The sequence below is a fragment of the Mastomys coucha genome, unplaced genomic scaffold (assembly GCF_008632895.1).
Source record: "Mastomys coucha isolate ucsf_1 unplaced genomic scaffold, UCSF_Mcou_1 pScaffold23, whole genome shotgun sequence".
Classification (NCBI taxonomy): Eukaryota; Metazoa; Chordata; class Mammalia; order Rodentia; family Muridae; genus Mastomys; species Mastomys coucha.
In genome coordinates this window covers 32,881,280-32,897,401 of record NW_022196906.1, presented here as the reverse complement: position 1 = coordinate 32,897,401, position 16,122 = coordinate 32,881,280, and the positions used below count along the sequence as shown (strand labels likewise).

Here is a 16,122-nt window from a genome sequence, read left to right as displayed (position 1 = left end):
ATTTTCTATTTCCCTGCCATTATCTTGTGTAATCAATGATATGTCTTCAATTCCTGCATCTTTTTTCCCATGGATACAACATACATTAGGATGGGGAATGCAAGAGAAACTACTCTTCATAATAAGCTAATGACAAATTGACATTGCCTTGAACATTGTTTTGATTTATTTTAGAGTTGTTGTAATGATTTCCATAAATATGGGGGCTTAAATTAAGAGGATCTTATTAAGTTACAACTCCAGACAGATATTTAAAATTAAATCTACCTGGCCTAAAATGATACTTTCATGGCACTTCTCTACTTCTAGTTGTTATAAGAGGAGATTCAAATTGTCTGAGATTCTTGCAGCTGCTGGCATACTTTGTTGTGTGCCTGCATCACTCCAATTTCTATCTTGTTGTCATAATGGGACAAGCATATGTATGATTTAGTTCATGTGGTCAATATTCAGGAAGACCTTTCTTCAAACATAGTTTGCTATCTTTGTCCAACCAATGATATTGAGTTTTATTATAGTGATAACATTTACATATTTATAAACCCTCATCTTTCATGAATTTTTATTACTCTTAAATATTTACAGAGATTACAGTATCTATCACAAAACTATATTGTTTGATAGTTTATTAAAATGTATCAGATATTCTCAAACATAATATACTCATTTCTCAAAAAGAGACAACTATTTTCTCTGGAGGAAAGTAAGCATGCAAAGAACCTATGAGAATGTCTCTTTTTTTTTTATTATTTCTCTTAATTAGTTAGGATGACTGCCTTCCACCAACCATCTTTTTCAGTGCACTCTTTACATCCTTGTTTCTCAGGCTGTATATGAGGGGATTTAGCATTGGAATCACTGTGGTGTAGAACACAGAGGACACTTTCTCCTGTTCCATATTATTGCTGGAAGGAGGCTTGAAATACATGAAAGTTATAGAACCAAAGAAGATTCCCACAGCCATAATGTGGGAGCTACAGGTGCCAAATGCTTTGGAACGTCCTTCATTGGAGCGGATGCGAAGAATGCTTGTCAGAATAAAAGCATAAGAGATGATGACAGCCAGTGTAGGTGCTAGTGTATTAATTCCACCAATAATAAACAGCAGTACCTCATTAATATGGGTGCTGGAGCAAGACAGAGTCAACAAGGGTAGAATATCACAAAAATAGTGGCTGACAATATGAGACCCACAGAAGGACAACATTGTCATACGGGTTGTATGGACAGTAGCACCAAAGAAGCCCAGTGAGTATACTACAGTCATCATTATGGAACAGACCCGGTGGGACATGACAATGTTGTACAGCAGTGGGCTACAGATGGCAACATAGCGGTCATAGGCCATGGCTGTCAGCAGGTAACCTTCTGCAATGACAAAAATGAGGAAGAAATAAAGTTGAGTCATGCACTCCAAAAATGAGATTGTGTTCTTCTCACATACAAAGTTCACCAACATCTTTGGGGTAATGACAGTGGAATAGCAAAGGTCAATGAAGGATAAATGACTGAGAAAATAATACATTGGAGAGTGAAGTTGAGAACTAACAGTGATTAAGAGGATCATGCCCAAGTTTCCCACCACTGTGATCACATATATTGCCAGAAACAAGAGAAACAGTGGGAGCTGAAGCTCTGGGCGTTTTGTTAGTCCTTCGAGGATAAAGTCAATCACTGAAGAATGGTTCATAGTAGTAATTTCTTATAAAATATTATCTATAAGGAAAAGGGAGGTAAATGGTTGATTTTGACTATTGTATTCAGATTCTCAATTGATGGATTCCACCTCTGAAAATCTTATTTTCCCCATTTATTTGTCTATTCCATAGACCTTTTCAAAAATTACTTCTGTTAGTTTTTGAAATTATAATATAATGACATGAATCCCTTACCATTTCCTCTCTTAAAGCCTTCCCATATACTTCTCTTTGCTCTACCTCAAAATCACTAACATTTATCATTAATTATTGTTACATGCATGTATGCATATGTGTATACATATGTAGTCCTCATTGCAACCTCTCAGTCTGTGTCATGTTACTTGTATGCAAATTTTCAGAGTTGACCTTTAATATTGGATAAGAAATCATTGTGCTCTTCACCTTTTTTTTTTCAAGACAGGGTTTCTCTGTGTAGCCCTGGCTGTCCTAGAACTCACTCTGTAGACCAAGTTGACCTCGAGCTCAGAAATCCAACTGCCTCTGCCTCCCAGGTGCTGGGATTGAATGCCCGGCCATTATGCTCTTCTCTAGGTAAGAATATGTCTCCTGCTTTCAGCATTTCTTAGTTGTGTATAATTCTTTGTACAGGGTTGATGCCTCATGGGCTTTGAAAGCTTTCAGACAAATACTAAATTTAGTAGTCTTGTTGACCTTATTGACTACTTCTCTTTAAGCCATGTCTTGTCATTTTGTTCATAAAACTTAACTCTGCAAGTACTACATATTAAAAATAAGCACAAACTCAGACTCAATTATTTTAGTTATATAATTAGAATAAAACTACTTACCTTTTTCAACTGAGTACCTGCTAAAGGAACCATCAGCATTATGAAACTGTGGCTTGCAATATACCTCAGATAATCTAAAAATAGTCCTTTTCAATTTTTCAATGCATTATATAAGTCAATATTACAGTTTCTAAATCTGGCGGTAAAGACACTTAAATAAAAGAAGATTCTCAGTGTAAATGAGAGGATATAATGATTTTATTCATCCTAGATTTGCAATCTTTTATATATCTTCTGAGAATGGAAAGCTAGACTGGGACATTCTCCTGCTAGTAGGTATGGAAGTAGAAAGAGACATATGGTGCTACAGTCTAGCCATAAATTATAGCTGAGGACAGGTATATCTGTAAAAGAGCAAATTACAGCTGACTTCCAGGTGTTATATCTGAACCATTAATAAATCAGTGTTTTCTTCAAGGACTTCCTTTTCTTGTACCAGATGAAACCAATGTCTTACTAACTATTTTCAAAACTGCAAAATTACTTTTATGTGTATTTAGTGTTTCCTAAAATTCTAGCAGAGTTGAAATATATGCTTCTTAAAAAGTTAGTTAATAATTTTTTGAGTAATTTTGCATTAAAACATTCCCTATAAGCTGCAGCGATGGCACAGCATTTAAGAGCACCAACTACTCTTCTGTCCAGAAACCCTAGGTTCATGTCCCAGTAACTACCTGCCAGCTGAAAACCATTTATAACTTCAGTGCCAGAGTTTCAGACACTGTCTTCTGGCCTCTGCAGTTACCAGCATGCACATGATACACTGACATACATGCAGAATAAAGACCTATGTGCAAAAAATATCACAATAAGATTAAATTGTTCCTAATGTTACAACAGAGAGAAATATATAGAGTCTGGAAATTGATATGGCTTTAGATTATGTATTTTTTTCCAAAAATGAAAACAATAGAGAAAACATCAATGCACACAATGAAATAAACTACTTTAATTTTGTATTACAAACAGGGTAAAGATCCAAACAAGGTACAGTGTTTCAATACATTTTTGTGAAAGTATTCTACAACTTTTTAAGAATATTCAGCATACCTGTGTCTTTAAGACCAGGATTTGATGAGATATTATTACAAAGAATATAACAGGATATGATCTTCAAGAATAAGATAATGAATTTGAATCACAAAAGTAAAGTAAGGAGGGTTATCCTCTACTCTGAGCTATATAGCAATAACCTGTCCAAGAAACAAAATTAAATGGGTCATACTCTGAAGGTGTGAAGCCCTTTAAAGTGACTGTGAAATTGGGGCACTATCCGGTGGATGCTCTGACTTGATCAGTTAACCATATGAATCAGACTGAGAGATTTAATTTTCACAGGTAGAAGCTCATCACACTATGCAGCACAGTAGAAAGAGACATACAGCTGTTTGTGAAACTTAGTAAGTGCCACAGTTTTGAGTAGGTGCCAAAATAACTGACTGAATTTCCTTTTCTAAGGAAGAGTTGTCTAGATAAACTACAGATTTTTTGTGGTTTAAATTGTTCATCTGGTGAAGCAAATGAACCCCATCATCATGTGTTTGGCAGAGCCCAGTATGAGATAACTCTAATATTTCACTTATCTATAGACATTTATTTGGTGAGCTTTAACAATATCATATCTATATAAAACTAAATAGGGAACATAATATTTTAGTACTAAGACTTATTCTCTCATAAATCCATACATTCCCCTCTTAGTGCCTTGCTTTCTTAGGAAATACTTGTAAGTAATATGGGAAGAGGTGAGAAAAAGCAAAATCAGATAGATTAAGGAAGGCATGTGAAAGCCATTAAGCCTAGCTGTGAATCACAGTGAGAGCAGTTTCACAGCAAGAAAAGGTAGCTACAAAATCAACTTGAAATTCAGTAAAAAACAGAATTCCTCAAACCACAAAGTTACCTATGTATTATAAAATTTGCATGTATAAAACATATAAGTTTGTTCATATAGTTCATGGAAAAGTAATTTATATGAATGTGTTTTGATATTATCATCTCAAAGAGGCAAGAGCACCTGATACAATGTTTAAATTTCCTACCAAAGTAATCCATTATACAAGTCACATATGAACAAAATTAAATATTATATATGCAATATTTGACTTAAAATAAAATATTTTATACAACAAAATTGAAAACCACCAAATTTTAATTGCATAGGTCATGTGCTATCTGTAGGCACCAATGAGATATTGATTTTTATTTCTTCCTGTTTTGTCCTCTATCTTTAGCACCTACAATTATATCATCTTCTGTATAATATACAACAGTATCAGGCAAAACAGTTGTTGTTGCATTCTTGATATGCATGAATGAGTATCCAAGAAAAGTAAATGGTTACTCAATAGGTAAGAATATAGATGCTTACAAGATCTATTGTTACCCATGAAATGATCAGCATTTAAACACACCCCCCACACATACACATATATATGTATATGTATAGAGGGGGGCACATGAACTATATGTGTATCTAAAATGAAAATAAACATTGATAATTTGCTTCTCTATAAATCCCTAGTTTTTAAACATATTACTAGAAGAGTGTGCATTTAGGAGGACAATGAGCAAATGAGAATATTTTAAACCATAGTTGAACTTTTCTATGCTATTATTTCAGAAGTTGGTCTTTTATGCAATGGTTGTGCTTTAATTCATGTAAAAAGTAAGTAATATAATCCCAAACACTACATCAATATGCTATAGCATAGGGCTAAGAATTTTGATGTCACTATAGAACTATCCCACATTGTATCAAATTGTGGGTGATTTCATATTAACTACATATTTATTTCCTCAATGGTAAATATATTGTGTAGGATTCCTTTTACAGAATTACAAAACTCAATGTAGGTTTTAAAATATTTTTAAAATGTTTATATGTATAATGTTATAGTGGGGAAGGTAGATCTACAGTATTGATGAACTATGGATTGTTAAGACCATTTGAAAACTAACACTCAGATATCATTAATACTTATTCAAGTTCTAAGAATTAGAAATCTACCTACCTTAAGTTGTGTGCTTCAAACACTGGGATCCTATATTATTTGGGAATTTTGTGCTAGGTCTTAGAAATACAGAATTAATTCATTCCCAAAGGTGTACAAACTCTCAGAAGATTTGGCCCATTTTTAATACATAATTAATGAAGAAAACAAGCTAAGTCATTGATAATCTCAATAACATTTCATTACCTCAGGGATTCCATAGTTAAGAAAACTTAATAATAAATCCCATGCTATCTTTCTATAATACTCTAGAATTTACAAGTTTTATCATAAATATTTTTTCTTTTACTATCTAAACCCTACTCTAATAGATGTCACTTAGTTCCTGGGGGAATTATTAGATTTTCCTAGTCACTAATCTATAACTTTTGTATTTCAAAGTCTATAAAGATATATGTCTCCTTTCCTACTATTATTAAAGACTAAATGTAGAGCATCTTTTTGCTGAAAAAAGACTTACCTCAGTAATTACATTAGGTTATGGTACTTGTTCAAATCCCAACTTTCTGCTTTATGACCTAGAATCACATAATTCTGAACATTGTGTAAAACCATTAGCCACTCAAATCATGTGAAATGATGTTACTGGTATCCCTTTAACATATTTGCTTATTTTGTTCAATAAAATATATTCTAAACCATGATTTTACTATTAACCAAGCTCAACTAATATTCGTGATCCTCCTTGCCCAGCAAGTCATACACCATCTTATCTAGATTTAAAGGTTTTATTTATTTATTTATTTATTTATTTAACTTGTCATATATTATATCACAAATTCAGTGTCTATTCTGTCCTCCTCCCAGTTATTCCCCCTCCTGCCCTCTTCCCAAGATTAATTCCTTCTTCATTTCCCTTCCCAATTAGCTCTTTGAGACTAATTTTGATCATGTTTACTCCAAAAAGATCCTATACTTAATTTTGTGTCAATTTTATTTATTTTTGATTTGTTTGTTTGTTCATTTGTTTGTTCATTTTAACTTCCAGACTTGCTGGGGATGTGCAAATATCCTTGTATGTTTTGTCATCCATTGGTGTGGTTGACTTACCAGGGAATACAGTCTTAGAAATAATTGCTTCTGCCTCCCTAACAGTTAATAATTACCAGTAGCTTTGTAGCTAGGTGTAGAAATTTGTATTAAACTACTCTCTCTAATCTAGGATTTGCTCTGGCTTGGGCTTGCTCAGATCTTCTTTCTATGTGCTGCCTTCACCCATGTATGGTAGTTTGAATATGCTTTGCCCAAGGAGTGGCACAATTAGCAGATGTGTTGGAGTAGGTATGGCCTTGTTGAGGGAAGTGTATTAATGTGAGTGTGGGTAATGAGATCCTCCTTGTGCCCTTCCCTCAGCCATGAGCAGGCTAAATAGACCTTAAGTGTTTATCACAGTAGGACCTTTTGTGTGTGTGTGTGTGTGTGTGTGTGTGTGTGTGTGTGTGTGTGTGTGTGTACAAAGGTTTAATTTTGACAGAGAAGTTGGGAGGCTGATGGCCCTTCTGCAGCCCCTGGTAACTAGGAAGTGCTTTAGACTCTGCCCACCCCAGTGCTCCTCTCTCTGGAGCTACAACAGGGCTTGAGTCTGCCCCTTTGCAGCCACGTGCTGATCCGCAACATGGATCTCCCTGTTAATCTACCCACAAAGGGGGGAAGGGCTAGGTATCCATCTTCACAAAGACTTTGGGTCGGGAAAAGATCTTGATAGCCTCTTCTATTTGTACCAACTTCCAGTCCAGTTCAACACGGTGACCCTGGGCTCTCAGAAAGTCTGCCCCAGCAGGTAACAGTACTAGCTCACGCAGCAGCTGGCTCTGGCTCTGAAGCAGATTGTTCAGTGTCTCTAACCGCTGATTCTCAGGCATGAGCGTGTGGCCAGGGGGCATGGAAGGGTCTGGCAGGCCACACTGGCGAGCTTCAGCTTTCTTCCGCCACAGGTCCCTGCGTTCCAACAGGTAATGGGGCACATGGCCTTTCTGTGTGGCGTTGTAGTGCTCTTGGGCTTGCCACTGCTGTTCCAGAACCTGTGCAAGGACCTGCAAGGAGCGGGAATGGCGCCTGGGGGGCTCTCTTGGCAGCTCGGGCATTGTGACTAATGAAATCCACACCTAAGCCTGGTCCCTTAGCTAGCACAACCTAGGTGGAGTCTTCCACCAACCTAGGTGGAGTCTTCCATCTTGCCACACCTGCAATTTCCTACAAGAGTAGACTACCTGCTGAGCTTGCTTTGCAACATAATCCAGCAGAAAGAAAGGATGGGTCTGTGGGCTGTCCCTATATAAATGCAGTTCTAAATATTAAACTTTGAGCCTTGATCAGAAAAGTTATCTTGGTTTCTTCCTTCTCCTGCCCCTTGTCCTTTTTCATTTCCAGCTTCCTTTCAGGTAACCCAAATCATCCATGGCTGCTGGACAGCTACACCTCTTCCTTACCATGTATGAGCCAGTCTTTTCCTAGTAGCTTTCAAATAAAGAGGTAGGACTCTCAGCTACTCCTACAGCATATGTGCTTGGACACTGACATCCTCATACCATGTAATGGACCGAACCTCTGAACCTGTAAGCCAGCCTCAATTAAATGTTGTCTTTATAGGAATTTCTTTTCTCATGGTTTCTGTTCACAGCAGTAAAACCCCAACTAAGACAGAAAAGTTGGCACTAAGTACTGGAATATTGCTGTGATAAGCCTGACCATGCTTTTGTTTGGAAGAATGTGAATTTGTAAAACAGGAGAATGTTCTAAATGGGACTTAATGGGATATCCTAGTGGGAATATGGAAGACATTGTTGCTGAGAGTGATTTGAACTGTGCAGATCTTGCCCAAAAAGTTTCAGTGGAGAAGAATTTCAATATGTGACCTAGAGACTGTTTTTTGTGAAGAATGTGACTGCTTTTTGCCCTTGTGTGAGGTTAAAGAGATTTATATCAATTGCATTGACAAAGGAAGTCTCAAAGAAGCCCAGCAGAGACATTGTTCTCTAGCTTAGTCTCATGGTGTGCATTCTGATTAAGCCTAGCAAGCTTAAAAAGAAAAAAAAATACAAATTTTGTGGTTCAAGTAATAATAAAAGGGGACCAGGAAGTGAAATGGACCTGAATCCTGTGTTCAAGAAGATAAAAAGATTAAGGGAGTGATTATCTTAGGGTAAGATCCCACCCACCTAAGCTTATTGTTTGTGTTTGAATTTGAGCAAGGAATAATTTGAATTTTTAACCTGGAATGAACTATAATAGAGAAGTGGAGGGCACAGTTGTTATCCAGATACTGAGGCTTTAAGACTAGGTTTTTGATCTGGATCTTGAAGAACAATGGCCATAAAAAATTTAGACCCAGGCATGGTGGTACACACCCTTAATCCTAGGAGATAAAGCCAAGCAGATCTCTAAATTCAAGGGTAGTTTGGGACAGAGTAATGTCTAGGTGAAGAAAAGTCCAGGTGTGGTGGTACACACCTTTAATCCCAGCATTCAGCAGACAAAGCCTATGTGTCATTTTGAGTTCCAAATATGTTCTAATTTACTTTTTTATTGTATTGTTTGTTTGCTCTGTAGCTTTATCCTTATCATTTATACTAGTCCACAGCTCTTTTAGGGTAAAAGTTACCTTTTTTGTAACGTACATCTTGTGAATAATAGAATTGCTTCATTTATTTTTGTCATTGTTATTCACATATCCTAATTTCTAGTAATATTTTGTATTATTTTACTGGGTCCTGCATAGCTTTGATGAGGACAGAATGACATGGTTCCTGACCCTTGGACAGGGCAAGCAGGGTGTGGGACTCCATGAGTGTTAATTGCTGCTGTGGACATAAGGATTTTTTGTATAATAACATATATATTTTATATTCCTCCATCAAGAAATATCCTCCCTATTAATGTTGAGGACTCCATGATAATCAGAGACAGCATGAGAATGTGCAGTGAAGGTGTGGCTTAATGTCTCAGCCAAATAGTACATGCTGGGACCTGTGATACAGCCCTTACTTTGGAGAAGATCTCTAAAAACATGGGTTCAAAAATATATAATTTTTCAAAAAATAAGAATGCAAATTATGTGAGTGGCTTAAGGAATCTAAAAAATCAAAAGTAACTGAGCTGTGAAGCAACTAGTCCTAGGGTTAGACATGAGCTTTCATTAGAAAGTAAGTTCTTTAAAAATATTTTTTTAAAAAAAAGTTAGTCTTATTGAGAGAGGTATAAAGTGGAACATGGTCAGCTTTTTGCACAGTGAAGAAAAAGCCAGGAAAAGAGATTGGATTGGATTGATTTGATGCTCAAAATTACATTTTACAAATCTATAATCTATTAATGAGTATTACTGTTTTCCTAATGCCTTCACATGTTGCACATACTTCTTATCGCACAGGGTAAATTATTTTCTGCTTTAAAAAATATTTCTTTTAAATTCTAGAAACCTAGTAGAATGGAAACTCCCAAGAATTTATGATGGTAACCCTAAAAGTGGAGAGTATAGAGCCTGAACTGGCTACCTCTTGTAACCAGGCAAGACTTCTAATGGAGGGAATGGGATACCAACCCAAACACAAAACTGAGATCCGCAACTTTTCTTGCCTACAAAATGTGCAGGGATATAAAATGAAGGAGAATTTGAGGGAAGGGCCAGCCAATGACTGGCCCAGATTGAGACCCATGGCTTGAGAGGGAACCCACCCCTGACACTCTTCATGATATTCTGCTATACTTTGCAGACAGGAGCCTAGCATAAATGTCTTCAGACAGGGACTCTACTCAATAACTGATGGAAACTGATGCAGAGATCCACAACATTCAGTGAAGATTATAGACTCCTGTGGAAGAGGTGGCAGAAGGATTGAAGGAATCAGTGTGGTCAAGGAAACCACAAGAAAACCTACAGAATCAACTAACCTGGACTCATAGGTGTTCATAGAGACTGAACTGCCAACCAGAAAGCATGCATGGGATGAACCTAGGCCCTTTGCACATATGTAACACCTGTGCATGATGGCACGAATGCAGGATTCATAAAGTGGGAGCAGGGGCTGTCTCTGACTATATTGCCTGCCTTTGTACTCCTTTCCCCTGATTAGTTTGCCTTGTCTAGCCTTAGTAGAAAACACTCCTAGTCTTTCTGCAACATGATATGCATAATATCCATGGCAGGCCTCCCCTTTTCCAAGAAGTAGACAAGGGGGGGAGGAAGGGGAGAGAGGAGAGGGAGGGACTGTGAGGAGAGAAGGTAAAGGAAACTGTGATCAGTATGTAAATAATAAATAATTTAATATAAAATATTTATTGATTTCTGTGTCAAGATTCTGCATTTGGGTTTATGAAAAATTTCTTACGAAGTATTTTGAAATTTTTCATGAAGCTTAAGTTTATTATCTAGAATGAAGGAAAGAAGGTTTTGCAAAGACTGGAAAAGGCAAACAAAGACACAACAGGGAGCCTTTTCAAAAGCCTCCCTAGGAGCTACAAGCGATTAGCCCATCAGGAGAAAATGTAAACCTTTTGAAAGACACAAGATTCCTCAAGGCACCAACTTCAATATATAGTCACAATAACTACAGTTTTCAAATTTTTGTTATTCTATCCTGGCAATTATTCTCCACAGGAATATTATTAGTTGATTTGTTTTGAACATGTGCAATACTTGCCACTAGTAAAATAAAATGTTAATATCTTAGATATAGAAGATAAAAATATTACTTTTGATTTTTGATTTTCAAATTTGTTTTTCCCTATCTGGAGGAATGTAACACAGTTTAGGATTAGCAAGTATTCTTCACTCTAGAGAGATTGCTATTGAAACTCTTCATGAGTATAATAAAGCATCCTCCTTCAGTTTCATTTACCTTCACCAAATATCTTTGTTCTGTAAAACTTTGTATGTATATCTTCTTTTTGATGAGAAAAGCTAATTATAATATCATATTCTTATATTTGAAAAGCTACTTTTTACTTCAAACCAACCTCTAAGTTAAAAAACAGCATTTACCTACAAAGTATATCAAAATAAAATTGTCTGTTTTTATACGTTAAGCATTCATACATTCTATGTGTCCTGATATGTCACAGTAGTAACTTTAAAATGATTTCTAAAGGTTTTTGCTCTAAAACCATAAAAATAACATCTCTGCTTATGATTTACAATTTATGAAAAATTTTAATTAAGATATTCATTAATTAAGTCTATATACAACAATAGAAAGCAGAAATTTTATAAGCACTTAAAATATTTCTGAAATTTTTGTAGTAAGTAAAATTTCAATCTTGATCATAATATCTTATGGAAAGGCAAAACAAACCAATTCTTTATTTCTTAAAAAATGAGGATTTTGCAGTTTATCTTATGTTACTATATTCAGAACAAAGAGACTCATGTATTAGAAGAAACTGAAATGTCTTTTATTCAATGACTACAGCAACTAATAGTTAAAACAAAAAGTGCAAAAAACAGTACAGAAAAATTATCTGATGTATCAGAGACTGTTTGAGACCAAATGTTGAAACCCATATTTCCTGTCATATTTACTTTCAGTACATGTTTATACTGACTGGCTTTTATGTTTGTCTTTAACAATCTCTTAAGGCAGGAGAAACTGATGCAGATTTTGTAGCTGCTACCAAAAGCATTTAGGAGTAGGTGAAAGATATTTTTAAAAATTATCACCAATATTTTCCATTGGGTTTCTTTTTATGAAAAAACATGACTTGTGTCTATGTCATATGAATTCAACTGTGACACCAAAGACACACAGCAGAGCAGGATTCATAGGCATAATTAACCTCCTATCTCACAGTATAAATGGGTGGTGTGTGATGTTATTTGGTTAATTGCTTACCTAATCGATAATATTTGTCCATGCATAACCATATTTCCATATAGAAAAATTAAAGCATAATACTTTTTACCTATTTCTTGATGTCTCAAGTGTATAATTATCTATGTAAAAGTGCAAGAAAAAGAACAAGGAAAAAGAAAAGCTATGAATAAAGCAAATATGGCTTTAAATTAATGGAGATAATGAGTTATATTTGATTAAGGTCAATATGTAGTTATGATAAATATCTTAAAATAATTAAGAGAATTATCTACTTCTAGCATTTCCCTATTTCTGCTCAAGAAAATAATTTTCTTTTCAGTGTTTTCTTCAGAGCAAGTTTGACATCCTTATTCCTTAAGCTATAGATCAAGGGATTCAGCATGGGCCCTACATTTGTGTAAAATACCGAGGCCACTTTTCCTTTGTCCATAGACTCTACATCAGAAGGTTGCATGTACATAAATGCTGCTGCTCCAAAGAAGAGTGAGACAGTCATTATATGGGAACTACAGGTGTTGAAGGCTTTAGCCCTGCCCTGAGTGGAACTGATGCGTAAGATGTTGGCAATGATGAAACCATAGGAGATAAAAGTGGTACTGGTAGACACTACAATGTTCATGCCAACCAGAACAAAGACTACAACTTCATTGTTGTAAGTGCTGGTGCAGGAAAGCTGGAGCACAGGGAGGATGTCGCACAGATAATGATTGACAAGGTTTGCGTCACAGAAGGTCAGTCTTGCCATGCAAAGTGTGTGGGCCAGGGAACCCCAGCATCCCATCACATATGCCCCAAACACGAACACAGCACAGATCCAGGGAGATAATATAACATTATATAGCAGTGGCTTGCAAATAGCAACATAACGGTCATATGCCATTGCAGTCAGTATGTAGCATTCTGTAATGACGAAAAAGCAGAAGAAGTAGAGTTGAGTCAGGCAGCCTGTATAGGAGATGGTGTTCTTCTCTACCACAAAATTCATTAGCATTTTGGGGGTAAAGACTGAAGAGTAACAAATATCTACAAATGACAAGTTAAAGAGGAAATAATACATGGGTGTGTGAAGGTGTGAATTCAATGAAATCAGTGTAATTAAGCCCAGATTTGCCACTATAGTAACCACATAGATTCCTAGAAACAGAAAAAATAGAGGCATTTGGAGTTCTGGCCGGTTAGTTAAGCCCTCCAGGATAAATTCTGTCACCAGGGAGTAATTTCCATCTGTCATTCTTCTGTAGATCGTCATCTACAGAGGTAAAGAAAGAGACAATGAACACAATATTGAACTCACCTAAGACATTTCCCATCCATGCTCTGGACTCTGTTGTTCCCTCAAAGACCCTTAGGAGGTTGGTTTGCAAATCATCTAGTTTGAACAAATTCCTCAAAGCAGGTGATTATCCCAGGTTGTCTGTTTCCTATTTCAGCTCTTAGTGCCTTTGTAGATACAATCCCCTTCCTTTCTACAGAGGCAACTGTACACATTTCAGAAGTGGCTAAAGATTGTGTTATCAAAAACATATACCTTGCCCAAGGTAAATTACTGAGAAGCCCACTGAGTAGATGTCTCACTTAGGAAAGCTTAAGATACTGGGGGTTCATCTTATGAAATGGGGACTGATTTTCCCAAGATGTTTTCTATGCCCCACTATGCCAACAGATCTTGCAACAGGGACTCTCACACTCAGAGTTCATAAGAGAATGCTTTAAATGGTGCTGCTTGGAGATAGAAACTTCATTTTGTTATACACCACACTATGAGTGACACTGGTTTTACACCACACTGCAGGGAAGGTCCCTGTCTTAGGAGTAAACAGTTGAGAAAAAACAGACTTTATGAGTTTCAGTGGCTTTTTCTTTTTTTACATCGTTTAAGAGAGAAGACAAAAAAACCATGAAATTGGGTGGATATGAAAGGGAAAATGCTCTTATAAGAGTTCAAAGATGGGAAATAATAACCTAAAAAATATTGTATAAAAATTCCAATAAATAAATAAAATTAGCTTTAAAAGACTTACAGAATGCAAACTTACCAAATACATTTCTAAATCTAAATTTGAAATCGAATACTCACAGATTTTATTTTTTTGAGAACAGACTGTTAGTCCTTATTATATTTGATTTATAAATGATTTGTATAGAAAATAATTCCAAAACAGGAGAAGGAAGAATGCTGACACAGACTTCTCAGGCTTCTATAGTGCTGACTGTGTCAGGACACAGCTTGTACCCATGAGTGGTCCTGGGACTCCTCCAAAGATGAAAGTAAAGTGCACATTTTGCTGGTCTTCTGCAAGAAGCCCACTACAATCACACCAGAGGAAACTTACTATTTATGATCAGATAAACCACCTGGGCATTCAACCCAGGAGACGTTTGTGTTTTAGCAACACCAATGGACAGTTAATATTCAGAGAGAGCTTTTCCCATGAATCCAATACCTGTTTACTTCTTACCAATGATGAACACAGCACCTGCTTAGAGATATCAATTTCCTCTCAGATGACTTCTCCATGTTCATTATTTCATTCTTTGAATTGCACAAAGGAGGAGTCATCTGCAGTGACTCTCCAGATGATCTTAGGCTATTCAAAAGTCAATGTACCTCATTGCCAGTCAGTTGCTAAAAGATCATGTGCTGTATTTTATATTAAAGTAGAAAACTGTAAAACTAGACATATAAACCCCAAATTCCTAAACATGGCCCATATGCAGATTAGCCCCATCCAGTTCCTGGGCTGTTAACTATCACACTTCTCAGGGTTTTTTCTGATTGCACTGGGATGAAATACCTGTCTCTAGAGAACACGTTTATTGGTTGTAGCCTCGATATATATCCACTTGAGAAATCAAACTTTATTAAAAATTCTTGCTGAACCTAAACACCACTCCCCAAATTCTTTTAAAACATCTGAATATTCTAAGAATAAAAAAAAAACACATGGTACTTTGCAAATATATAAATCTTTCTGGTTAAGTTAATAGTATAAAATAAAAATTGTGGGGCTGGAGAGATGACTCAATGTTTAAAAGCACTGGCTGATCTACCAGAGGTCCTGAGTGCAAATGCAAACTATCACATGGTGTTTCACAGTCATTCATAATGGGATCTGATGCCCTCTTCTGATGTGTTTGAAGATGGCTGCAATGTACTCATATAAATGAATCAAATAAATAAGTAATAAAAATTAAAAACATAAAAAGCATGTAACTTTCACTGTGAATCCTCATAACATTAAAAACAGATGCAATTGACAGGCTGTAGTAGCGCATACCTTTAATCCCAGGCAGAGGCAGGCGGATTTCTGAGTTTGAAGTCTGGTCTATAAAGTGAGTTCCAAGACAACCAGGACTACACAAAGAAACCCTGTCTCTGGGGAGAAAACAAACAAACAAACAAACAAACAAACAAAAACACCAACAACAACAAAAACCAGTTGCAAATATTTCCTTACTTTCAAATTTGGTCCAGGTGCTATGAGAGTCTTTAAAGGATGTTAAGTCAAGGAAATGCATGGTTAAATAAACTGTGCATTAAAATGCTCTCTGAAGAAAGGAACAAGAACAAGAGTTTCTTTTGTACTATTATTGTGTGTGTGCAAGCATTTTGCGTGCATGAGTCTAGTGCCTGTGAAGGTCGGAAGAGTGTTTCATATGCTCTGGGACTACAGATACAGAGAGTTGTGAGGTGCCACTCTGAGCAGTAGGAATCAAACCAGAGTCCTCTGCTAGAGCAAAGTTCTCTTAACTGTTTAACCAACTCTCCAGCTCTGAAAGAGGTTCTTAAAGC

The 16,122-nt window shown here is 36.2% G+C and overlaps 2 protein-coding genes across 2 annotated transcripts; both read right to left on the bottom strand.

Annotated features, from left to right (window-relative positions):
* Window positions 1-698: 698 nt before the first annotated feature.
* On the bottom strand, window positions 699-1,736 carry LOC116072404 (olfactory receptor 8D2-like). The gene has a single exon (XM_031343835.1). It carries the CDS (start codon window positions 1,688-1,690, stop codon window positions 764-766), a length of 927 nt encoding a protein of 308 aa, XP_031199695.1. The 5' UTR covers window positions 1,691-1,736; the 3' UTR covers window positions 699-763.
* A 10,860-nt stretch (window positions 1,737-12,596) lies between these two features.
* Window positions 12,597-13,650, bottom strand: LOC116072182 (olfactory receptor 147-like). The gene has a single exon (XM_031343502.1). The coding sequence runs from the start codon at window positions 13,576-13,578 to the stop codon at window positions 12,625-12,627; it is 954 nt and encodes a 317-aa protein (XP_031199362.1). The 5' UTR covers window positions 13,579-13,650; the 3' UTR covers window positions 12,597-12,624.
* Between the last annotated feature and the right edge of the window lie 2,472 nt (window positions 13,651-16,122).

What these genes read in the sequence shown, in the direction of transcription:
- LOC116072404 (XM_031343835.1), bottom strand. Translation starts at nt 1,690, where the DNA reads ATGAACCATTCTTCAGTGATTGACTTTATCCTCGAAGGACTAACAAAA.
- LOC116072182 (XM_031343502.1), bottom strand. Translation starts at nt 13,578, where the DNA reads ATGACGATCTACAGAAGAATGACAGATGGAAATTACTCCCTGGTGACA.